The 26,639-nt window shown below is 45.8% G+C and overlaps 1 protein-coding gene across 1 annotated transcript in view; it reads left to right on the top strand.

Annotated features, from left to right (window-relative positions):
• The window catches only part of LOC147672889 (NACHT, LRR and PYD domains-containing protein 3-like), a 664,362-nt gene that overhangs the window by 610,545 nt on the left and 27,178 nt on the right, over positions 1-26,639 (top strand). The window contains exons 6-7 of the mRNA XM_086947947.1: positions 10,909-11,082; positions 16,517-16,656. Of these exons, the coding sequence (XP_086804073.1) occupies positions 10,909-11,082; positions 16,517-16,656 (314 nt within the window). The remainder of the gene's footprint in view (positions 1-10,908; positions 11,083-16,516; positions 16,657-26,639) is intronic.

A 26,639-nucleotide genomic window follows, 5' to 3' on the forward strand; every position in this document is an offset into this window, starting at 1 on the left:
CAGCTGAGTGATCAGCCAGTTGTGTCAATTTAAGAACCAGCCAGGGGTGGCAAAAGCTATGCTTCAGCCCCTGGTAGGCCTTGGTGGCACCTATGCCCTGAGCACCTATAGTGCATGGTACAGGGGCTGACAAGGAGTCCATTTCCAATTGTGGTATGTACCTATAGCACATGTATTATAAATTTAGAGAGAGAACAGCAGGCTGGGGGTCTGATTAGCAGGCCCACAGCCTCAGTAAGTCGAAAACCAGAGAAGCAAAAAGCAAAAATTGGGGTGACCATAGGATAGCAGACCCTACTCTCCTACATAACCCCCCCCCCCCCCAAACGCAGGGACATTAAACTTAACCTTGACCAGATAAGTCTTCATGTTCTAAGTGGAAGTACCTGGAGAGACCATCTGCATTACCATGGTCAGTCCCTGGGCGGTGCTCCACTGTAAAGTCCATCCCCTGTAGGGAAATGGACCACCTGAGCAGTTTGGGATTTTCACCCTTCATCTGATCTAGCCACAAGAGGGGCTTATGGTCTGTCTGAATTAGGAAGTGAGTACCAAACAAGTATGGCCTCAACTTCTTCAGGGCCCAAACCACAGCAAAGGCCTCCCTCTCAATAGCTGACCAACGTTTCTCCCTGGGGGTCAGCCTTCTGCTAATAAAAGCAATGGGCTGGTCTTGACCATCTTGATTAAGTTGTGAAAGCACAGCTCCCACCCCCAACTCAGAAGCATCTGTCTGTACAATGAACTGTTTGGAGTAGTCAGGACTCTTCAGGATAGGTGCAGAGCACATGGCCTTCTTCAGGTCATCAAATGCCTTTTGACAGCTAACTGTCCACTGAACCTTTTTGGGCATCTTCTTGGATGTCAAGTCATTCAATGGTGTCACAATGGACCCATAGTTCTTTACAAATTTTCTGTAATACCCAGTCAGGCCCAAGAAGGCTCTGACTTGTGTCTGGGTAGTTGGAGGAGCCCAGTCCTGTATGGTCTGGATCTTGCTCTCCAGTGGTTGAACTTGACCCCCACCTACTAGGTGGCCCAAGTACACAACCTTGCTCTGCCCTATCTGGCACTTAGTAGCCTTGATAGTCAGGCCTGCCTTTTGCAGGGCCTCCAGAACCTTCTTCAGGTGGATCAGGTGATCCTCCCAGGTGGAGCTAAAGACAGCAATATCGTCTAGATATGCTGCACAAAAGTCATCCAGCCCAGCAAGGACTTGATTCACCAACCTTTGGAAGGTGGCAGGTGCGTTCTTCAAACCAAAGGGCATTACCACAAACTGATAATGTCCACTAGGGGTAGAGAATGCTGTTTTGGCTTTTGACTCTTCAGCTAGTCTGATTTGCCAGTAGCCAGCTGTCAAATCAAATGTGCTCAGAAACTTGGCAGAAGCCAATTTATCAATGAGCTCATCTGCTCTTGGAATGGGATGAGCATCTGTCCTAGTGACAGCATTGAGACCTCTGTAGTCCACACAAAACCTCATTTCTCTCTTCCCATCTTTGGTATGAGGTTTTGGCACAAGGACCACTGGGCTAGCCCATGGGCTCTCTGATGGCTCAATCACTCCAAGCTCCAACATCTTTTGCACCTCAGCCTTTATACAATCCCTGACATGGTCAGGTTGCCTGTAGATCTTATTCTTCACAGGCAGATTGTCACCAGTGTCCACCTCATGGGTGCACCAGTTAGTCTGACTGGGTGTGAGTGAAAACAAATGTCTGTGGGCCTGCAACACCTGTCTGCAGTCCACCTGTTGCTGCTCAGTGAGGCTGCCTGCCAAGGCTACTCCATCAACTGAACCATCATCAGGGTTCTGGGAAAGCAGGTCTGGGAGAGGGTCACTCTCTTCCTCCTGTTCCCCATCTGTGGCCATGAGGAGACTCATGTCCTCCCTGTCAACAAATGCTTTCAAACGATTTACATGGAGCACCCTGTGGGGGCTCCTAGGGGTACCAAAGTCAACCAAGTAGGTGACTTCTCCCTTCTTTTCAATGATAGGGTAGGGTCCAGTCCATTGGTCCTGGAGAGCTGCTGGCCCCACTGGGTCCAACACCCACACCTTCTGCCCTGGCTGGTACTCAACCAGAACAGCCTTTTGGTCATGCCAAGCTTTCTGTAATTCCTGACTTGCCTCAAGGTTTTTGGATGCTCTCTCCATGTATTCAGCCATCCTGGAGCGGAGACCAAGTACATAGTCCACAATGTCTAGTTTAGGCTTTTTGAGAGGTAACTCCCATCCTTCCTTCACCAAACTCAATGGACCTCTTACAGGGTGGCCAAACAAAAGTTCAAAAGGGCTGTAGCCAACCCCCTTCTGTGGGACCTCTCTGTAAGCAAAGAGCAAGCAGGGTAAAAGGATGTCCCATTTCCGCCTAAGCTTCTCTGGTAACCCTTTTATCATTCCCTTTAGGGTCTTGTTGAACCTTTCAACAAGCCCATTGCATTGTGGATGGTAGGGTGTGGTAAACTTATAGTTTACTCCACACTCTTTCCACATTGCTTTCAAGTATCCAGACATAAAGTTAGTACCTCTGTCTGAAAGAACCTCCTTTGGAAAGCCCACTCTTGAGAAAACTGCAATGAGGGCTTTTGCCACCACAGGAGCTGTGGTGGTCCTCAGGGGAATTGCCTCTGGATACCTGGTGGCATGATCCACTACCACCAGTATAAATCTGTGCCCAGATGCTGTTGGAGGATCCATGGGACCCACAATGTCTATTCCAACTCTTTCAAAGGGTACCCCCACCACAGGTAGTGGTATCAGGGGGGCCTTTGTTGTGCCACCTGACTTGCCACTGGCTTGGCAAGTGACACAGGAGCGACAAAACTCCTTGACATTTTCTGACATGTGAGGCCAGTGAAAGTGTGGAACAAGCCTGTCCCAAGTCTTATTCTGGCCTAAGTGTCCTGCAAGGGGAATATCATGGGCCAAGGTAAGAAGGAAGCCCCTAAACTTCAAAGGTATAACCAACCTCCTGGTTGTGCCAGGCTTGGGGTCTCTAGCCTCTGAATAAAGGAGTCCTTCATCCCAATACACTTTATGGGTACCTTGAGCATCCCCTGCAGCCTCAGCAGCAGCTTGCTGTCTGAGGGGTTCAAGTGAAGGGCAATCTAATTGGGCCTGCCCCAGGTCTGCCCTTGAGGGTCCCCCTGTCCCCAGAAACTCAACCTGATCAGGTTCAAGCTCCTCTGAGACAGTCTCCTCTTGGACTGCAGAATCAGTTTCCTGTGAAACTTGATCCTCAACCTGGGGCAAGTGGGAAGGCACAGCCTTAACCCTCTTGCTCCTCCTCTTGGGTTGTGGTTGGTCTATTGTTTCAAGATCCACCACTGGTTCAGGAAGGCACTTCTTAGCCTGAGACCTTGTCACTGCAAGGACATGAGCTGAAATCCCTAGCATTTCTGCATGAGTCCTGTACTCCACTTTTGACCAAACTGAGCTTTCAAGATCATTGCCTAACAGACAGTCTACTGGGAGGTCTGCACTCACAACAACTTTCTTTAGGCCATCTACCCCTCCCCAGGAGAAGTTCACAACAGCCACACTATGGGAAGTAGTGGAGTTGCTTGCATTGGTCACTAGGTAACTTTCACCTAGTACAATCTGTCCAGGGTCCACAAAGTCAGGTGTCACCATTGTGACACTGGCACAAGTGTCCCTGTAGGCCTGAGCCAGTTTCTCATTAATTAAGGGAGTCTGCCTATATTTGCCCAGGTTACTGGGGCTTACTGCAGTGGGCAAAGATAAGTCCACATCATATAGGAGAACTGCCTGTGTGGGGATTCTGACTAGGCCAGATTCCACCTCAGTACCCAGGGTCAACCCTACTAAACCCTTTGGCTGTGTACCACCACTGTTAACTGTACTAGGGGGTGCAGGTGCTTTAGGAGCTGCAGTGGTGGGGACTGGATTTTTCTTAGTGCATTCACTGCCCCAGTGTGAAACTGATTTGCAGGTATTACACCAAGGTTTCTTTGGGCCATCATTCTTCTTTTTCTTGTTTCCATTTTGGGAACCCCCCTCCTTATTACTAGTTTGGGGGCCTGAAGACTTCTGGTCCTTTTCTTTATCTTTCTGATTCCCACCCTTCTGGTCTGTTTTCTTCTGGTCACCTTGGTTCTGGTTTTTCTGCTTAATCCTTGTTCTGACCCATTTGTCTGCCTTCTTTCCCAATTCTTGGGGAGAGGTCAAATCAGAGTCAACAAGGTATTGATGCAACAGCTGGTTCTGACAGTTATTAAGGATCTGCTCTCTCATCATAAGATTGTACAATCCTGTATAGTCTGAAACTTTACTTCCCTGCAGCCAACCCCCCAGAGCCTTAGTGGCACAATCTACAAAATCAGTCCAGTCCTGAGTCTGTGCTTTTTGGGTGTCTCTGAACAACAACCTGTATTGCTCAGTGGTTAGGCCAAACCCTTCAATAAGAGCACTCTTCAGAACAGAGTAGTTTTTGGCATCCTCAGGTCTAACAGTGAGGAGCCTGTCCCTCCCTTTCTCAGAAAAGGAGTACCATAAAATTGCTGCCCACTGATCCTCAGGGACCTGCTGTACCATGCAGGCCCTCTCAAGAGCAGTCATCCATTTGTGGATATCATCCCCTTCCTTGTAGGGGGGCACCATTTTTGTCAGGTTTCTATTGTCATAGGCCCTGTCTTTTTCTTTAGGAACTTTGCTGCCACCAGTGGCATCTAAGCCACTTAATTTCTGTTCCCTAGCCAAGGTAAGTTTAGCTTGAGCCAAGGTAAGTTTAGCTTGAGCCAGAGCTACCTCCTCCCTCTCTATCTGGAGTTGGACAGCCCTCATTCTGGCCCTATGCTCTTTTCTCTGGGAGGAAGTCATCCCTCTTTGAGATTCTCTTGAGGCACTAGAAAGATGAGAGTCCCCTGATAGAGATCTCACCCTCCTGTTGCCTGGGAGAATTTGGTTATGAGATCTGGAGTGGTGCTGGCCCTCTCCATTCTCATGTAGGTCCAAGTTGGCCTGGTTAAGCCTGCCAACCTGTACCTGGTTTCCCCCCTGATCCTGATCTTCAGGCTCTTCTAAATCAGAGTCTTCCTCTTCCTCCTCCTCCACTACTTCATCTGGAAGATCCTCATTCTCAGGGGAGTTTATCCCTTCACCTGATTCTAAGGGAGCCTGGCTCACCTTATCTAGGTCATCCTTTTCTAGGAGAGCTACTAGGGAAGGAATGGTAGGGCCTCTGCCCTTTTTTAGCCCCCTGGCTGTGCACAAGGCACTCAGGTCTTTGTGGCTAAGGTTGTCACATCTGGATGTTGTCCCTATAGGATCAACTATTACAGGAGCAGAGCCTGAGGCTCTACCTGTATCAGACATGACTGCTAGTGAGGTGTAAGTGATGCACTTACCTACACTAAGTGGTTTCCTACTGTACCTTGCTAGTGAGTTGTAGTCAGGGTGTGCTAATCCCTTTAATCTACAACTACTAAGTTCAGTAGAACTTAATATGCTAAGCTTTTGATTTATATGTACCTAGAGGTACTTGATGTGATCTTTCAATTTGATAAAGATTGCAATGGTAAAACAAACAGCAAGCTCAAATCCGCACCGCTGCACACCAATGTGAGAAGTTGGCCTGATATGGAGTGTTTCCAATTCTGGAACCACTTGGTATCAGTCCAAACAAACCCCAAAGATGTCTGGTTGTAAGTCAACCTTGTTAGACAAGCTATCCTAGTGGTAGCATGGACTAAGCAGCCTTAAAGGCTTAACTTAAGAGGTCGTGTTAAGCGAGCTGTTTTACCACATACAATCCTGTAATCAAATGAAAGGACACCACACAAGTATATATTATAAAAATATATGTATTTATTTCTAAATTACTCCCCAGTACTCTTTATGAGGAAAGGGGTACAAGCGTTAAATCAAAAGCACTGTTACACATATAAAGTTGCACAATTATGGATGAGGGCGGGTGGCCACTCAGACCATATACTAAAAAAGTGGTATAAGTAACACTTATCGAACAATGGTTAGGCCTAGGGCCTAGAGATTCGCTGGGAGCAGTCAGGACTAGCAATGATGAAGTCGGGAGTAGCCCACAGGAGACGGGTGCAGCACGGAAAGTGCGGCGCGCACCAATGCACTGTCAATGGTGCGTAAAAGTCAGTTAAAGTGAATTAAAAGATACTTCCGCTAAACCTAGGAACACAAAACTTTAGACACAGACCCTAGAGGTGTGTACCAGTGTATAGACACCGGCGTTGCAATGTTACCTCACCCACAGGCCGTGGGTGCACAGGGTCGAAGTGGCGTCGGGTTCTGACACGCAGGTTTTTGGTGCTTGAAGCTGTTGCAGCTGCAGGCGATGTGAAGCAGAAGTGTCCGGTGCGATCCAAGGGTTGATCGAAGTAGAAAAGTACCTGAAAGCAGAGGGGACAGAGTCTGGGTCACTCAGCAGTGACCAGGGTGGAACCAGGACGGAACCAGGCAATGTCGGGCGCAATCAGGCGGTTGTCGATAGGCTTCTCTCCGCTGTCACGTGGGCTCTGGGGCATCTGCGACGTCCAGGAGCAGGTCACGATCTGTCCCACGTAGGCTCTCGCCGTCAGCACCGTCGGCTTCAAGATTGCAGCAAACAGCACTTGGCAAAAGCAATCCACGCGGAACCGGGAGATTGCTTATCACTCAAACCAGGAGGGTCAGAGTGGGGGCTCCTTTTCACAGGAGCTGGTGCAGATCTGGAGCAACCAGAAAAGCGAGTCGTATTTCAAGTTTCATCGGCACAGGGGCCACAAGCCAGCTGGCAAGTGACCGGGCCAACGCGTCGAGCGCACACAAGCAGAAGGGCCCCACGCAGCACTCGTCGAGTGTGGAGGGGTGAGCTTTGGTGCAAGTGGAGCTCGGGGCTGGGGCTTCTCAAACCCCGGTGCACAGCTTCGAGGATCACTCGTGGGCTGCACGGTCAGCGTCTCGTGGCCTTTTCAAGATGGCGTGCCCCACGCTTCCGGTCGCCTCCACGGGTCTCAGCTCTGCGGGGACTGTGGATCGGGCAGGTAGAAGGCAGGCAAGCTTGATCTCGTCGATCTCTGTCGCTCGAGTTCCCGGCGGGAACTGCAACAAAGCAAGGGTCGAGGGCTGGATGGTGCCTGTTTGCACAGGGTGGTCACTCCTTGACCACAAGGGAGATTCTTCAGTCTTCTCACGTCGTGTAGAAAGTCGAAGGGTCCAGAATTCGTTTCTTATGTTTCTTCAGGATGATCTGAGTTGCATTGGGACTGCTCCCCCTCTTATTCGAATCTGGGGGGTTGGACATCCTGCTAGGTCCCCTCCTATGGGTGGGACCCAGGATCAGCCAGCAAATTTCAATCAGAAAAGTATTCCAAGTTCAAAGTTCCTTTTCATTACAGTATTTTATTCATACTTCAGTCGAGATATTCATTAGTCCATAATCAGTATTCATTTACTTTTTACTACAGTTCATGGGTTCCCAACCATCCACTAGTTCCAATGCATTTCGGCCCACTGGCCTTCATCTGGGAAATCTCTGAAACAAGGAGTGGTATCTGTCACTGTATACATTTTAACAACAATAGGCAAATCATTTACATTTACAATTGGCTAGCAACCTTGACTTCACGTGCATGCATTTTTTGGTGCGACCATTTAAAACAACCCGTGTCTACATACTCATTCAGTGTTGTAAACACTGCCATCAAAGCCATAAATACACAAATAAAGTTCGAACCGGTAATTCAGTGCGGGGAACCTAGAAGATTAGTGTCATGCTTGACAAAAACGCATTGCTTAGCTGCCGTATGTAACAATACTCATTCAGGGTAATGGCATAAAAAGAAGTTCACGTGTCTTTTAAGGGAGCTCAAGTCCGTTAAGCATAATGCGGCATGGTTATTCAAATCACAGTTCCCAAAACGCTATTGTTTCATGCGCGCTCGGACACTCTAAATGAAAGCTTTATGTTCTAAGATTAAAACGCTATGCGATATCACGAGCGAACTAGCAGCAGTATCTTCTTACCGGTTGTACGGGAACGTAGTTTCTCTAGGCGCTGCAACCAAAAGCTATCAGCGCAGTGCTAAGTTAGCGTGTGACGCGTGTGGGTTGTACTCAAGAGTTTTAAAGGCGCGCCTGCATTTGTTAAAGGGCCAGTACGAAATTTGTAATATAATTTCAAAACGATACTAGCATTTCGCTATTAAACGATATGTATAAATAATCTACCATGGAAACAGAAATACATAAACATGATGATGGAATCATTACAAGCTTATAAATAGCAACCAAATTCAGTTCTTTCATTAATCCCCTGTGGGCGCAGAGTCTGTAAGTGGAATATCCAATAGTTTTCACGTTTTAGCAAAGTCTTTTTGTTGTCTCTCTCCTCATCTTTTTCCACAATTTCCAGTATGCATGCTCTGATCTGATTAATCTGGTGGTTTTGTTCAATAAAGTGATTGGCAACCGCTGATTTGGCTGCTTTTGTTCTTATATTACTTTTATGCTCAGTCAATCTTGTTTTCAGTTTGCGTTCAGTTTGTCCCACATATGCTTTACCACATGGGCATTTTAACATATAGATGACATTCTTCGTGTCACAAGTTCCATTAACCATTAGTCTGATTTTGTTACCCCGCATTGGGTGTGTAATGGTGTTGCCCTCCATAATGTTATTGCAGTTGCTGCAGTTTCTGCAAGGGATGGTACCTTTGAAAATAATAGGTTGTTTAGTGGGAGTCGATTTTTTTATGATTTCACCAAGGTTCTTCGCTCTGGTAAATGCAAAGGTGGGTTCATCCTGAAAGATATTGTTGAAGTCTAATTCTGTTTTGAGCAAACGCCAATGTTTTTTGATAATTTTCTTGAATTGTGGAGTGATTGTGGAGTATTTGCTCACACATGTGATTTTGGTGGTTTCTTTACTGGTTTTGGATGTAAGTAGGGACTGTCTATTCTTTGCTGTGGCTCTTTTATGAGCTTCCTCCAATATTTCATCCGGATATCCTCTTTTTCTGAATTTGTTGATCATGCTGATAGCTTGGGTCTTAGATTCCTCTGGGTCTGAGACAATTCTTTGTACGCGGAGTAGTTGAGAGTATGGAAGGTGTTGCTTGAGAGGTGTAGGGTGGAAGCTTTGGTAGGCCAGGAGGTTATTACGATCCGTCGCCTTGGTGTATAGAGTGGTTTCAAAATTGTCACCTGTTTTAAAAATTGTTACATCCAGGTAGTTGATATGTGTGTCACTTATATTGTAAGTGAACTGGATTCTGGGATCAATCAAGTTCAACTGGTGGATGTTCGTGATGAGTTGGTCTTGTGTATCCTTCCAAAGGATAAAGATGTCGTCTATAAATCGCAAGTATAGACGTAGCCCTTGTTGCCATTGTATGTTCTGTAAAATGTGTTTATTTTCATACTGATGCATGAAAATATTCGCGTATGCCGGGGCTGCTGGATTTCCCATGGCGGTGCCAGACTTTTGTAGGAACCATTTGTCTTCCCATTTAAAGAAACTGTGCATTAACGTGAAATTGAGTAGCTCAAGTAAGAATATTTTCATGTTTTCATCATATTCCATCTCTAGTAAAGCAGCTTCCACGGCCTCGATCCCCAAAGTGTGGGGTATGGAGGTGTACAGTGCTTGTACGTCAATTGTACACATGAGTATCTTTTCATTCGGTTCCAATTTCACGTTGGCCAACTTGTTTAGGAAGTCTGTAGTGTCCTTAATGAAGGAACTCATTGTGATGACATAAGGTTGGAGATATTTATCTATCAGTTTCCCAATCGGTTCCTGTATACTGCCACATGTTGATACTATAGGGCGACAAGGTGGGTGCAAGGGGTCCTTGTGGATCTTGGGTGTGAGGTAGAATTTAGGTGTCTTAGGGTGATTCATGGTAAGGTATTTTTTCATTTTGTCATCCACGCATCCTTTGTTGATACCTTCTGTGATGATGTTTTATAATACTGCTTGGATGTCCTTGGTGGGGTTTGTGTGTAGTTCCATATAGGTGTTCTCATCATTTAAATGCACCTGGGCTTGTGACATATAGTACTCTTTATTCATGATGACCAGAGCGCCACCCTTGTCCGCTCTCTGACAGATGATGTGAGGATTAGATGCTATATTTTGTAAAGTGGCCAGTTCTTTCTGGGTGAGGTTTTTACTTTTTGTTCTTTTGCGGTAATTGATCTTACTGAGGTCTTGTTTAACCAGTTGTTCGAATAGGTCCAAGGTTTTATGGCTAATTGGGGCCATGTAGGTACTGGTGGTGGTGAGACCTTTCAATGAATCTTCCTTGCTTGGTTGTTGGTCCTGTTGTTCACCTATTACATTGGTAAAAAAATGACGCAATCTGAGTTTTCTCATCAACTTGAAGAAACTTATATTGACTTCTAGATGGTTCGTGTTAGTAGTAGGTACGAATGATGTGCCCTTTTGTAAAGTGTTCATCTGTATTTTGCTTAGGTGGATATCAGAAATGTTGATAACTAGGTTGTCCTGGTCTTCTTTTTGTCTTTCTTGGACATCGTTTGTCTGGTTTGTGGAGGCTCCTTCTCCTTCGTTTGTTCTGTGCTTTCGTCTTGACCTCCTCGGTCGTCCCCTTCGCTGGGGCCTTCTCCTAAAAAAGGCTGAGCTGCAGTGCAGTTGTGAGTTGACCATTCACACCACGGCGGAGGGTCTCCAGGTTAAAATATGTCTTAATATATTTATGAATATGTCCATTTAGCACGGCCTCTGCCAGTATGAGAACTCCCCCCATAAGATTCCTATATAAACAGGGCGTGGTCGGATGTGTGAGGTGTGATGTGTCACTAGAAAGGAGTAAGTCAAGGACGGGAAGGAAATGAAGATAAAACTGAAGCTGACGCCCCTGTCTGTGCTCTGCTTTACTCCTCTCCATGTCTCTTCTCTCCTGCAGGTTGTATCACTGCTCCCTCACTGATTCATGCTGCGAAGACCTCGCCTCTGTCCTGGAAACAAACACATCTCTCACAGAGCTTGACCTGGGCTACAATAGAAAGCTGGGAGACACTGGAGTGAAGAAGTTGTGTGAAGGCCTAAAACATCCCCGCTGCAAACTACAGACACTGAGGTACAGAGCTGAGCAACTCTTATCACATCATTGATTTCTAAATATGCATCGTAGGTGGGGCTCACACATATATTTTATAATGTTGTGGAAAAGGCACATCCATTCCACGACAATAAAATACAATGTGTTCAATATGAGAGGTTGTGAAGGGGGTACCCAAGTCCGAGAACTGAGTTTCGACCAAGCCCCCCTAATGGTGCAGAAGGGCTCACTTTAAAGCTTGTTTTTCAGGTATTTTGAATAAAATGTCAACAACGGTGCAGATCTGCCCATAACTAGTATGTAGTCAGGGGCGTAACTTGAAGGGGGTGTAGGCGGTGGAACACCCCTAATCTTTTCTTAAAGTGATGTCTCAGCCTCTTGACAGCCCAATGACAGCTGCTCGTCACTCTCATATGACATCACTGCTGGAAGTGTGAGATTCCCCCTAGTGTTTGTGTGCCTGTGTATTTGTGTGTGCGTCTGTCTGTGTATTTGTGTGTGTGCACCTGTGTGGCTGTGTATACCTGTGTGTGTGTCTGTAAGACTATGTGTGTGTGCGTTTGTGAGTGTGCACCTGTGTGGCTGTGTGTACCTGTGTGTGTGTCTGTAAGGCTATGTGTGTGTGCGTTTGTGAGTGTGCGCCTGTGTGGCTGTGTGTACCTGTGTGTGTGTCTGTAAGGCTATGTGTGTGTGCATTTGTGAGTGTGCGCCTGTGTGGCTGTGTGTACCTGTGTGTGTGTCTGTTTGTTTGTGGGTGGGTGGCATGTAGGCAGCAAGTTTGACCTTTATTTGCAGCGGTTTGACCTTTATTTGCAGCTGGTGCAGCCGGCCCCTGACAGTCAGTAGGCAGGTCTGTGAGACAGAATACAACCATATAACGTGCAGTCCCACCTTCCCTGCGTGAGCAGATTGTGTGATGATGGAGTGGGGTCTACTAGTCCAGTTTACCATACTCACCTGGGCCCATGAGTATACAGATACAAGTGAACCAGTAATCCTTTACTCCAATCAATATAATATTTCAGGACCTAAGTCTTTTTAAACCATCGTTGTACTCGACCTAAAATCCTAAAAATATAAGACCTGTGGACCATGTTAGTTGTAGCAATAATAAGGTAGTTAATTTAAACATAACCTGTAAATAACCACAGACTCGGGGAAAGTTTTAAATCTGTATCTAAGTAAATTTTGCATCATCATAAACCAAACCAGTGTGATCAATGAACTTTCAAGAAGGAAGAAAACAATTCTTAGCAGGAATATATAAAAATTGATTGCAAGATGAATTTCAGACAGGAGTACCTGGGAAGGGTGCGAGAGGGACAGGCGCGGTGCGTCCACTGGGGCGTTGCCCCACTAAGCCGCATGGACGCACGCACGCTAAGCAGGCAAAATGCAATTGTATTTGCCAATGCTCCTTACCTTGACCTTCCGTCCTCGACTCCTTCTTCACCTCACGGGTCACGCCGCTTAAGCCTGGGGGTGGGGCGGCGCCGGCTGGGCTGCGGCAGCTTGTTTGAGTGGCACAGGGCTATGACCAGCCAGAGCATGCGCGGCGCACAGGCTTCCACCTTTACAAGGGACCCAAGGGTGCTGCTTCAGGCCGCCAGGGCCGCGGCAGCCCCCGGGTCTAAATGGGCGATCAGGGCGAATACTAACTGTGCCCCCCTAGCCAATCCTGGCACTGCATGCAGCGCCAGGATTGGCTGGTCCTACGCGCACCTCCATTATTGGGTGCCGCGCGTGGGTGGTAGCATGCACTACACAGTATGGCCAATCACTGCGTGACTTCAGTGAAGCCATGTAGTAGCGATTGGCCATGGCTGCATGTGTGGAAACGGAAACAGTAAGAAAGTAAGGGAAGAGAAGGAGAGCAGAGATGAGGAGGGAAGAGGACATGAGGGGAGGAAGGGAGGAGAAGGAGAGAAGAGAGAGAAGAGTAGAGAGAGGAGAATTGAGGGGAGGGGAGGAGAGGAGGGTAGTGGGAAGGGTAGAGAAGGGGAGGAGAGTACATGAAGGAAGTGGAGGTAAGCAGAGGAGGGGCGGTCTGGGCTGGGGAGGGTGACCGGCAGAGGAGGAGAGGAGAAGAGGGGCAGGGGAGGGTAGGGGAGGGGAGGGGATGGGAGAGGAGAGGAGAGGAAAGGAGGAAGGAAGAGAGAAGGTAGAATGGAAAGGCCAAGGACAGAGAGAAGGGCAGGCTGAGCAGAGAATGAAGGGAGAGATGGAGGAATTAAGGCACCCACTTCTACAGTCTTTAAATATTACCATTCTACATACTGTGGTAATTACTGTGCAGTAACACCTGTGTACCTGTCATTACAGATTCATGGCCAATCACTGTGTGACTTCAGTGAAGTAGCGATTGGCCATGTCTGTGTGTGTGGTGACATCCCAGGTGCAGCACAGCCCACGTCACCGGCGCACACAGTCACACTAGACCTAGTGCTGGTGCGTGTAGTGAGTTAGTGACTGTCTGCTGACTGCTGGCAATTGCTTTATTAACCTTCCTGCTTTCTCAAATTTGCTTGAAAGTGCACCATTTTTCTTCTCTTTTTTCAAAATTTCCTCTTATGGTGGTTCGGGCTCACGGCGCAGTATGCCAATCATTTTACGTCCTACCCCTTTCAAATGTCACCAGCCGCCCCTGGAGAGGGAGATGGCACAAGGACATACCACACAGATTATATTTACGAAGAATGGTGTGAAGACCAACCCTGGCCACGGGCTGGGACAAAAGACAGGTTCCCGACTGTTCGGTGCCAAGGGACAGGACAGGTGCAGTGCAGGACAGGTACCCTCGACTAGTGCAATGCCAGCGTTACACCCCTTCCTCAATCGCCAATTAGTTTTACCCCGAAATGGGTAATCGATAATTTCCCCAGCAACACCCCGATTCTTCTGACAGAGTGCTCCACCAGCACCTCTGCTCTCGATCTCCTATAGCAGTTGTTGGGTCAGTGAGAGGTCAACTACCCGGACAAGTCGGATAATTTCTCTATCTAAACCTACCTTTGTTATACTTTTCTCTGGGCAGTGTACCACCCCCAAATGTTGCAAATGTGTAAGTTCCCCAATGTTTGATTGGACAAAAAGACGAGGAGAGGTCCTCACACCATACCAGAATGAGATCACTCATTATTGGTTTCAATTGATTCCGGTTGCCGCCCATAATTTACTTTCCCGTAATTTTATTCCATCCAACAATACTTGTAGCAAAATGATATGCAATTTATAACAATTTATGTGGTGTTCTTCCTCTGTAAAGTTCACGAGGTGAGGTTCCCAGGCACATCACGAGTAAGACTGTCATTGGCATGGATTTAATGCCAGTGCTTCAGCAGTTTTAAAGTGAAGACGCGCATGCGTAGCTTTTTCCAAGATGGAGTTTTTATCGTTATTCAGGTCCAAGTACGAGCTAACAGTAAAATCAAAAAGAAACATATTAGAAAACAAATATAAATGAATGCACTGTATGCCACTTATCTCTACTCTAACCCCATTACTTTATCCCCTTCGCTGCGGGGGTAATTCCCCCGCTGTGCTGGGGGGGGGAGGGGTGCGCGCACAGCGATCCCATGCTCATGACGAGCTGAGCTCATCACAGGTGCATTGGCTTCCGTGGAATGCTCAGCACTGCAGGGGAATTCTCCCCGCACCTAAGCGTTCCACGGCCCATGACGAGCTCAGCTCGTCATGAGCATGGAAAAGGTTAAATTAACTATAGCATTAATGGTTAAGCAGAACGAACAAGGTTTGAAGAGGCCATCTTTGGCACTAGTGCGCAGAAGCAAAGGTTTACCACCAAATTACAGATACGTCATGCCACGTAGATGTGACGGACGCATGCGCAATGACAAATCCCACGTAAAGCGGCCATTTTAGTGCATTTGGGTTATTGTTAGTAAAAGCACATCTGAAAGCTTCCCCTAGATACTAATAATGTTGTGTTTTATAAATATTAGTAAGACAAACAGGTTGATTAATACATTATGTGTTAAGTCAAGAGTCATGAATACAAGCAAGCTTCAATACGTATGAAAACTTGCTCCCTCAGTGATCCTAAGCAATAATGTCAATGCACCATTAGTGAGGTGTGGCTAACAATGGGTTCATTATCTTTAGGATACTACCTAGGAGATTAATTGAAGAAAACATATCTTTGTAAAGGTGCAACGCGATTTAAAAATATGTCTGCACACCTGGAATTTCTCTGTTAAAATACATTTTGGTGAGATTCCATGGGCCTTATTTATGAAGGCCTTGCGCTACCGGTGCGTCACTTTTTCCCATTTTAAAAGTGACGCACCGGCGGCGCAAGGCCTTCATAAATAAGGCCCCATATGTTTTACTTTCTTTAGATTGAACTAAAAGTAAATATATAGACCAAGGTTCTCTAAGTGACTTTCCACCTGGTCTCCACAAACTTTTTACTTTCTAATTAAAAGCAGAAATATAGTAACTTAGGTTTCTAATTGATTATGAAACTTGGTCTTACTGGATATTAATCATTATATCCTGACTTGAGAGTGTGCACTGAACCAATAGAGTCTATGTTTACAAAAAATGATTTTAAAAATAAATGTTCATTGTATTTTATCCTTTGCTTTTAGATGTATTGTCTAATTTTTATGAATTACATGAAAGAGATGTGAATTATGAGTGAGTCCTGAAGAAGGTGGCAAGAAAATATAAAGATACACCGAAACGCTGCGTCAACACATTGTTCTGAATTAACTTTGATATGTGACACAATTTATTGACACATCGTTCTTTAGGATAATGTTCTGGGAAACAATCTTTGCCATGTTTGCAAAATTAATGTGATAACTAGATACGCATATTATTTAATGTTTAGATTAATATGCATTGTGATAATCAGATGTATTAATAGCTTTAAAGAAATTTTAAATATTAAAAGCAACAGTTACCTTTTTTGTATTGTATGCAATAAAAATGATTTGATTCAAATAGCCTTGTTAGACGTTGAGCATTGGGTTGTGTGACCTGGTTCAGTGTACCCTACTTGAGGTCAGTGGCACGGCACGAATAGGGAATCATGTTTTTTGTGAGCTAAAACCGCCTTGTCCCTTTTGGCTTAACTGGGGTAACGCTCTCTTTTTTGTGGGGTGTGATCTTCAGCGATGCCTTTACTGCCCTGAGCCTCCTTTTCTTTCATCATCTAAGAGCGCCTGAAAGCACATCAGTCCAGGGTGTGCGCTGCACCAAGGGTCCTTCATGTGGTTTGACAGACTCCGGTGCTGCTCCAGACATGGGTTTGGTTGGGCGGCGCGTTCTAGGTGAGGTCTGGACATGACAGACGGACACAGGGGATCCTCTGCAGGGCGTGTGTGCCCAGAGGCGGCCATCAGGGAGGGCGGGCCGAGAGTTTGTATGAAATCCCCGTGGGTGAGTACCCCCGGGTCTGACTGATTCACCTGTTTTTGCTCCACAGACTGGATGGTATTCAACTCTCACGTGAGACCTCTGCAGACCTGGGAGAAGCTCTTCAGGAGAAGCTGTCACGGGGGGAGATCTACCTCTACCTTGAGTGGGAAGCTTCAGTGCCTGACGTCTCTACAACTGAAAACCAAGGTGAGATTCCTGTGTCAGTCCTGGGAAGGGGTTCTCATGAGTTTACAGTTCACTTCAGACCCAGAGAAAAATCAACAATAATAAAGGAATTCATACAATACTGACTCATGGCATTCCATTGTTCTACTCACCCCTCAAAATAAATGTTTTTAAATTACACTTAACTACATTAAATTACAAAGATTGTGAGTAGCTTGTGTTCAAAACTGTGGGCTCTGTCCTTAGAGAGGAGTTTGTCCGTACAGAGGAGTCTGTTCATACAGCGGGGTTTGGCTATAGAGATGAGTCTATCCGTATGTGGTGTTGGGTTCAATCAGGCCTACATACTCTGCTAAACTCTCTAACACCTTAGTATAGAAGTTGGCACGGACACTGGAAAATGCAAAAGACAAGTTTATTAAGACCCCATGGGGTGGTGGTACATTCCTACAACACCCTTCGGCAATGCAAGAAGTAGCACACCGAACATCGGTGCGCGACCTCTTTTATACGGTTTAATAGCAATAAAAAGGTAGGCGGTTACAAGTTACACATTTTAGGTACATATAAGGTCATTTTTGGAACACAGCCAGCATGTGGGAGGAGTTCAATAGTACCGGTCAGTTTGTGCTAACATTCCTAAAGAATGACCAGTCGATGTATAATGCGCATGTGCGCTTGACCAGTACTAAAAATAGCCTGTTGCTGAGCAAAGTAGACGACCATGGGTATCGAGAAAGGACGAAAGGGCATGCTGACCACGAGGCAGCGTGTTCATACAAAATGGAAGCCAAAAGGATTCAAAATGGCCCCCGTACATTTTGGTCAAGTAAATGGAAAAGATCGTGTAGCTGAGCTAAACGCTAACTTAGGAGCTGCCAAAATACGACAGACGGCCCTTTTAGCGTTTAGCAAAAGCTACCTCATAACGAAAGTAATCAGGGTTCTCATCATCAATATTGATCGCCATTATTTTCAGCACTTCATTGTTAATTAGTTTCTCTTGCTTAATAATAGCTCGTTTGAACGGGATACAAGCTGTGATACATACAGAGCATAAGGTAGGGCCACATTGAATACATAGACAAAGAGAAAACAATATTCCGATAATAATACATAGAATGGTTAATAATTTCCAACCCCATGTACCAAGTAGAGTCCAGAACCAACTAGAAAAGGTCCAAGTTCCATTCTCTGGGTGAATCTCAGCAGCTATTTTATGTAGCTTAGTAATTGAATCATACACAGAAGGTGAATTATCTGGCACGTACACACAGCAACTACTGCCGATAATGCGGCATGCTCCTCCACGATCAGCTAGTATCACGTCTAGAACCATCCGGTTCTGGAGCGTCACAATTCTAGTAATCTGTAATTCTTCAGTTATGTTTCCCAAAGCAGAGGCAGTTTCATTAGCAACTGCTTCCACAACGCGTGTAAGCCGTCTTATCTTTCTACTATTTAATGCAGCTCCTACGAATGAAAATAATCCCAAATTGAAGTCTACATATTGCTGTAAAGAGGTATCGGTCTGATCCTTTCCATCAAGATCTAATGTTCTTTTAACTCTGTTTAGTACGAAATCGTGGTATAATACATAGTCATTGTGATACATAGGTGGAGCAATAAATACAGGCGGCAATACAAAAGCTATGTAACAGGCTCCTAACCATCCCAGTGGAAGACGATGATATCCCTTATTTCCACAAATGAAATATGTATTACGTGAGGCTACAAATGCAATTCCATTTGGTGTATCAAATGTAAGTGTGATATTACATTCACTTCGGCCTACAGGGATTGTTCCTTTATTTCTAATGCAAAGATCTGCTTTTGTATCAATAACAGTTATCACATGTGAGTTCGACACATTTATGAGTCTTTGATATGTAAAAATACGAGGTGTAGATACATTGTCCGGACGGTATTCTTCCCACTCAAATTTAGTTCCTTCAGCTTGTGGATAGCCATCTTTGTCATTAAAACAAATTTTATTTAACCGAAAAAGTAGTCCACCTTTCGTTGGCCATCATAAAGTGAAAAGAAGAGTGTACCAAACATTGCAAGAACCATTATGAGAAAACGGGAGAGGAATAAGTGGAGTTCCTCCCCTCTTTTGATGTCCGGGCAACATTCCGCATACCCAACAATTGGACATGTTTGTCATGTTGTGAGTATGGTGCAAAATCTGGATGAAACTGTTATTCAAATAAGTCTGCCTATGTCTCTCTTCATGATAAGGCAAAGTAAAATGAAAATGTTCGGATGGACTTGGAGTGGTAGGCAGTAAGTGTTCTCGTGCAGGAAACAATTGTTCTATAGTCCAAGCTATTACTGCTATTACCACTATAGTCAAAACAAACAGTACAGCACCACAAATTTTCCCCTTTCGTGTCGGAGGAGGTGCCATGATTCACAAAACAATGTTCTTCAGAAGCAAACTAAAAAAAATAAAAAGGTAGTTCTGGACTGAGGCTGCCGTTGGTTTGTTCTCCGAGATTCAAGACGGGTGTCGCACACTGGACAGAACTGATCCCCCCCCCTTGATATTCCCGGCTTCCGTTTCACAAACCTCAGAGCGGTTACTAACCAGTTAAAAAAATGCAAGAAAAAAATTATTTCCTGGGACGTAGATTGTACTTCACTCCATCAGGTACGATATGGTCCGGGAAGGCTCCCTCCGATTTATTGGACGTAACAGCTGGGCTCTTTTCTGCATCCAAAATATTTCTGTAGTCGGATAGCACCACAGGGTTCACCAGATCCGGGGAAACACGACGACAATGGGTGGAATGGATCCACCGTTTTTTGTTGGTGACTCTCACTGCTGTTCGGGTCGCAAGCAGCACCTGCTCAGGGCCATGCCATCTCGGTTCCAAACTGCTGGACCTCTCGAACACACGGACCATCACATGGTCCCCAGGATGAAGATCGTGAGCCTCACCAGTGGAATTATCAGGGAGCGCTTCTCGAACCTGTTGATGAATAGAAAGTAAATCATTTGTTAATCGTGCCAGATAGTCATTCATCATTATACAAGGCACATCATGTATCAAACGAGGCTTAGGAACTCCCCAAATATTCATCGGCCTTCCAAACACCACTTCATAGGGTGTGAGGCCAGATCGGGAATGTGGCACTGATCGAATAGACAGCAATGCCAAAGGCAAAGCATCTGGCCATTTCAAAGATGTGGATGCCACAATCTTTGCTAGCTTCAGCTTCAGAGTTGCATTATACCTTTCTACTAAAACTGCTGATTGTGGGTGAAAGACAGCGTGGAATCTTTGCTTGATTCCCAATCCTTTCAGGACGTACTCCACAACTTTCCCAATAAAATGAGGACCATTATCATTCCACATAAATTTACAAACACCATAGCGTGGGAAGTACTCTTTGAGTAGCACCTTAGCTGTTGTCAATGCTGTATTATCTTTCGTGGGGTAGGCCTCAATCCATTTACTGAAGGCACACACCACCACTAAGACATACTTGAGGTTATTACAGCGCTCCAGCTGGATGTAATCCATTTGCAGTACTTTGAATGGTGCAGTAGGTGGAACAAACCCTCCTTTAGGAGTATACGTCCCTTGTCCAGGATTGTGCTGTAAACATATCAGACAGGTCTGAACCACTCTCTTAGCCGTACTAGCAATCTCAGGATTTTCCCAAACCCGTGTAAGCAATTTAGTAATTGCGAGAGCTCCAACGTGTGCCAGCCCATGTGTCATTTGCACCATTGTTTGTAAATAGGCCATAGGTAATTTCCATCTTTCCATGTCTTTACTACGCCAGCAACCCTCATCATCCAACACTCCTTCAGTGGCCCATCTCACAAGTTCTGCTTCAGATGCTGACCTCTGTATGTCTAATATTTCTTCTCTAGCATCATGCCATCGCTCAGCTTGTGATTTCACCACGTACATGGGAGAATTGTTTTGTAGCATAGCAGTCTCTCTCGCAATGCGATCTGCAAATGCATTGCCTTGTCCTATTTTATCTGTCACCTTTTTGTGTGCGCTGCATTTGACTATCGCTACTTTCTTTGGACACAATAATGCATTCAGGAGATCGCGTACCAATTCTCCATGCATGATGTGTACTCCATGGGAAGTCAAGAACCCTCGTTCCTTCCAGAGTAGGCCAAAATGATGCATTACTCCATAAGCGTAGCGACTATCCGTGTAAATGTTCACACATAGTTCAGCACTTAACTCACATGCTTTCGTTAAGGCTATCAATTCCGCTGCTTGAGACGATTTCTGGGGTATTCGTGCTGCTTCTACCACTGTCTTAAGTGTCGTGATCGCATAGGCTGCAGAAGTCGTACCATCTGGTAACTTCACGCACGATCCATCGACCCACAGTTCCCCATCTACATCTGGAAATGGTGTATCCTGTAAATCGATACGACCCTTTGTTTGTTCCTCAGTCAGAAAAACACAATCATGTTGTTCTTCCTTCTGGGTCTCAGCAACAGGATACGGCAATAAAGTAGCGGGGTTCAGTGTAGCACATCGTTTTAGTGTGATGTGCGGCGCCAACAACGTTAGCACATATCCTGTTAGGCGTGCACTAGTTAGATGCTGTGTTTTCGTTTGATTCAACAACGCATCTACCGCATGGGGAACTAACACCAACAATTTGTGTGATAAAACTATTCCCTCACTTTGTCGTATAGCTACTGCTGTTGCTGCAACTGCTCGAAAACATCCAGGCAATCCTCGAGCCACAGGGTCGAGTACCGCCGAGAAATATGCACAAGGTCTCTGTTTGTCTCCGTGTGTCTGCACTAAGACTGACAATACGCACCCATCCTTCTCGTGTACGTACAATGTAAAGATCTTCGTGTAATCAGGTGTACCTAACACTGGTGCAGAGCAAAGAGCTTGTCTCAATTGTTCAAAAGCATTCTGACATTCATCTGTGCATTCAATGGGAATCGGTGTATCTTTGGACAACAATGCTAACAAAGGCTTAACAATGTGAGAAAAACCCAGTATCCATTGCCTACAAAAAGACATCAGACCTATGAAGGCATGAACATCCTTCTGAGTACGGGGGACTGGTGTATCTAGAACTGCTTGGATTCGGTCTGGTGTCAATGCACGGCTCTCCTTAGACAAAAGATGACCGAGGTACGTCACCTTGGGTCTACAGTATTGTAACTTTTTCTTCGAAACCTTATGATTATTTTTAGCAAGGAAGGAAAGCAAGGAAAAAGTACTTTTCTCACATTGTTCCTGCGTGTCTGCTGCAAGTAATATGTCATCCACATACTGAATAAGAGCCACTCCAGCCTGTAATTCAAAGGAATCAAGCTGTCTTTTTAAAGCCTGACTATAGATGCTAGGACTTTCTGTATACCCTTGAGGAACTCGACAGAATCTATACAATTTGTTATTTAATGTAAAACCAAAAAGATATCGACTGTCAGGATGTACAGGAATCGAGAAAAATGCATTTTTCAAATCGATGACTGTAAAAGTAGTTGCCGTCGGTGGAACCAACGTAAGCAACGTGGTGATGTCAGACACCACCGGGTACTGAGGCACTACTATCTTGTTGATTTCCCTCAAATCAATGATAAAACGGTAAACCTTAGCATCTGTATCTCTTTTAAGGATCGGAAGAATTGGGCTGTTACAAACATTATAGGGAACTTCCTCAACTACTCCCGCTGTAATCAAATCATTCACAATACGTATCAAAGCAATTTCGCCTTCCCTCGAAATTTTATATTGTGGGACACGTGGCAGAGATACTCCCTCCTTTACAGTAATACACACTGGAGGAATAATCATCTGTCCTCCATCAGTATCAGAAGTGGCCCACAGCGTTTTTGGTAGGGAGGCTAACACTTCAGATTCTTGGAGAAGACACACTCGCTCAATTTCGGGATAATTTTCATTCAACACAACCCGCACTCCTTCCGGAGCACAGCGAATAGTAGCTCGAAAATGTTTTAACATATCGAGTACCATAATGTTATCTGGTGTGTTTGGGGACAGCAAAAAGGGACATGGGGCAGCAAATTTATCAACATAAAATGTAACAGGTTGAGACAGTGGGCTAAAAGTAGGTGTTCCATCGAACCCTATAGCTGTAATTACCTCGCCAGACAGGGGAGCCCTTGGAACCAAGTATTTGGACAAAGCGCTACGAGTAGCTCCTGTATCAACCAGAAACTGATCAGTGGAACCCAAGAGATGTGCTTCTATATATGGACCCCTTTGATCAACTGGTACCTCAACCGATTCCACACCCCATCCTACGCAATCCTATGCATGGTGCTCGTCGCGTGACTCAGCAGAGCCACCCTCGTTTATCTGATATTGATTGTGGTTATCGAACGTGTTATAGTCTGTCTGTCCACGACCCCTTGCTCTACTCCCTCCTCGATCGTTCGTTCCACCTCTCGATCCTCCATAATTATTCCTAGACGTTCCACTTCCTCGACCACGCAGATTACGCTGCTCTCTCAGCACCGGACAATCCGAAACCCAATGTCCAAACTGTTTGCAGTATGCACACTGGTCCTCAGAGATGTCTGAAAGGGGAGGAGGCGCATTATTATACGATCCTTGTCTACCCCTATTGTTTCCCCTCGTGGCCTGGACCTGAGCCAACATTACCTTCGTCTTCAAATACTTCACTTTCTTATCACTACTTTCCTTTGCCTCCAATTCCTGTCGTTCATAGTATTGAGCCATAGTCAATAAAGAAGCAGGGGTTGCCGTGGTCCATGAACTTTCACTCGCCTTTAATCGTTTTGCAATCTCCGGTAGGAGATTAGCCACATACCTATCAACAAATAAATGTATGCCTGTATCTTCTGTTAATGATTGCCCACTGTAATCATGGAACGCTTCTGTCACGGTCCAACGGCTCCTCAGGATCGGAAGATGCTATATGGGTTCCACCTCCAGCTTTCTCCGTGCTCTGGGAATAAATACCACCGAGCACGATAGTAAGCAGGCGAGGGATAAAAGGTCCGGGACTGGAAACGATTGTAGACGAGGTTTCTGTAAAGACACAAAGAACACACAGTAAGAGGAGAACCCTATTCTTTATGTTCCTCACTAGATCTCTCTGCTGACTTCTTTCCTACCTGATGCTTCTCAGGACCTCTCCCTTCTATATACAAGATACTTTCTCTCAACACCCGGATACTTTTCTGGAAAATACAAGAATACACACACGGGGTTACATTCACTTCCCTCCCGAAACACTGACTATATATCTTGGCGTGGGGTTTCCATACATACCCGATATTTTCCAGTCCCTTACTTTAAAAGGTTCTACTTTGGCTTGAATGTTACCGATAACAAGGCCACAAAGTTAAACAGGAAACAAGAATTATAAAAGTTATGACTGTTCTGGTTTGATACCAAGTACCTTCTTCACCAGCTACTACGGATGGAATTTCTTGAACCACACCCCATCAGTTATGCGGTTCTTACCAGTCACAGGAAATGAAGAAGGAAGTAAATGTCATTCTGAACATACCATGGCACACCGACCATGAGAGGGGGCAATCCTGCGTCTCTCACGTCGGACGAACACGATCTGTTTCCCAAAACAGATCAACTCGATTGCGTCACTCGAGAGGGTGCAAATCCAGCGTCTCTCACGAGAACCCAAAAATCCCACCACCAGTGAGCAAACAATATTCAAAAACGCCGCACTCGAGAGGGTGAAATCCGGCGTCTCTCCGAATGCCGCAAAAACGAGTTCTAACACAGTTCCCGAAAATCACGAGAGGGTGCAATCCTGCGTCTCTCGGTTCGGGTAGACTCGAATTCCAAGGATAAGGTAACCCCGCAGCCGCGGGTTACGGAAAGCACAATTTGGAGCACTTGTAATCCAGAAGATAGTCACAGAAGCTTCCAATCTCTGATCTCCGAAAAGACAAAATTACGTGCACCGCACTCCTGTTCTCACGGAGTTTTATGATCTCATTCCGAACCGATGCTCGCTAAGCTTTCTGGGATTTGTAGTTTGAACTATCATTGGGTAGGCACAGGTCGGATCCTGACAGTATGCCCCCCTCCACCGTGCCTCCTAGCGCCCGGCTTCCCTGGATGTCTGCGATAGAATTCCCGAACGGCCCTAGGAGCATGAACCGCTGTACACGGCTCCCAGGAATCATCTTCAGGCTGGTATCCTTTCTATGAAATGAGAAACCACAGAGTACCCTGGCGGAATCTCGAGTCCAGAATCCTCCGGACCTCGTACTCCAACTGGTCATCCCTCAGAATAGGAGGAGCCGCTGACATTTTTGCCCTCCCTGCTGGCTTCAACAAGCTACAATGGAATACCGGATGTATCCTCAAGTGTACCGGTAGTTTCAGTTTGTATGCCACTGGATTGATCTTCCGAAGTATGGTATAGGGCCCGATAAAACGAGGATGAAACACGCTGTGATAGCGGAATCGGATATTCTTAGTTGAGAGCCATACTCTGTCACCGGCCTTGTACTCCGGCCCATCCTGTCGATGTTTGTCCGCCCATGCTTTGTAAGTTGTTTTCGATTGATTCAAGGTCTTCCGAATGACTTTGTGGATTTTTGTCAATTCCTCCACATGCGCTGCCACAGAGGGATGATTCTGCACTTCACATGGTATTACTATGGGCAAGGTCTTTGCATCAAACCCGTTATTAGCCCTGAATGGTGTTTCCTTGATGGAGCTATGCCAGGAGTTATTATAGGACAGTTCCGCCAGCCACAACATAGAGACCCATGATTGTTCCGCCTCTTTCGCATAACACCTCAGATATTTCTTGAGCGTTTGATTCATCCTCTCAGTTTGTCCATCCGATTGAGGATGGAAGCTGGTGGACAAGGCATCCTCGACTTGTAGGGCTTTGCACCACATGTGCCAAAACCGGGCGATGAACTGGGGTCCCCTGTCGGATACGATGACTCGAGGAATACCACTTGGGTCAACAACAGATGTGCAGTTTGTTTGGCTGTGGGAAGATTGTGGCATGGTATGAAATGCGCCATTTTTGTAAGGCTATCCACTACCACTAATATGGCGCTGCAGTTTTGATCTTTTGGCAGCCCCACAATGAAGTCCACACTAATGGTATGCCAGGGATGAGAAGGCGTTGGAAGTGGCATGAGTTTCCCCTTCGACCTACACTGCTCCCCCTTGGCCCTTGCACACACCTCACACTGTCCTACCCAGTTCTCCACGTCCTTACCCATACCATCCCACCAAAAATGGCGTTGTATCAGGAGAAGAGTCTTCTTATTACCTGAATGACCTGCCACTACTGCATTGTGACACCAATTAAAGGCTTGCAACCTGAGGGAATGCGTGGGTAGATATAACTTTCCATTACATAAGGGTACCTCATGTGTCAATGCTCTGTTGGGATCCTGATTCGCCCAAGCGGACCACTGTATTGGACTTTTCTGCTTCACCACTTGAGACACAAACTGCTCTACTGCATTCGCACACAACACTTTCTCAGAGGGTATGATGCCCTGTGCTTTTTGTATCGATGTTTCTTTTTCTGTCTGTCTTGACAGTGAGTCAGCCTTCTTATTGTCCGCCCCTGGACGGAACGTGACCACAAAGTCAAAACCCGCAAAAAACAACATCCATCTCATCTGTCTCTGTAATAAATGGCGAGCTGTCTTCATATAGACCAGATTCCGGTGATCCGAATATACCGTGATGGAATGTCTCGCACCCCACAAATAATGCCTCCACTCCATGAAGGCCTTCTTTACGGCAAACAATTCCTTCTCCGCCACGGTATAATTGGCTTCAGCGGAGGATAGCTTTTTTGATAAAAAAGCCACCGGGTGCAATTGTCCAGTGTTCTTGTCCCTTTGCGTGAAGGATAGCTCCGACCGCGGCATCCGAGGCATCCGCCTCTACCACAAATGGAACGTCCATTTGGGGATGTTTCAATATGGGGGCCGTACTGAACGCAGTCTTCAACCTGTTGAAGGCCTCGTCCGCTTCGGTCGTTTATTCAAAAGAAGT

Source organism: Lissotriton vulgaris, unplaced genomic scaffold (assembly GCF_964263255.1).
Source record: "Lissotriton vulgaris unplaced genomic scaffold, aLisVul1.2 SCAFFOLD_723, whole genome shotgun sequence".
Lineage (NCBI taxonomy): Eukaryota > Metazoa > Chordata > Amphibia > Caudata > Salamandridae > Lissotriton > Lissotriton vulgaris.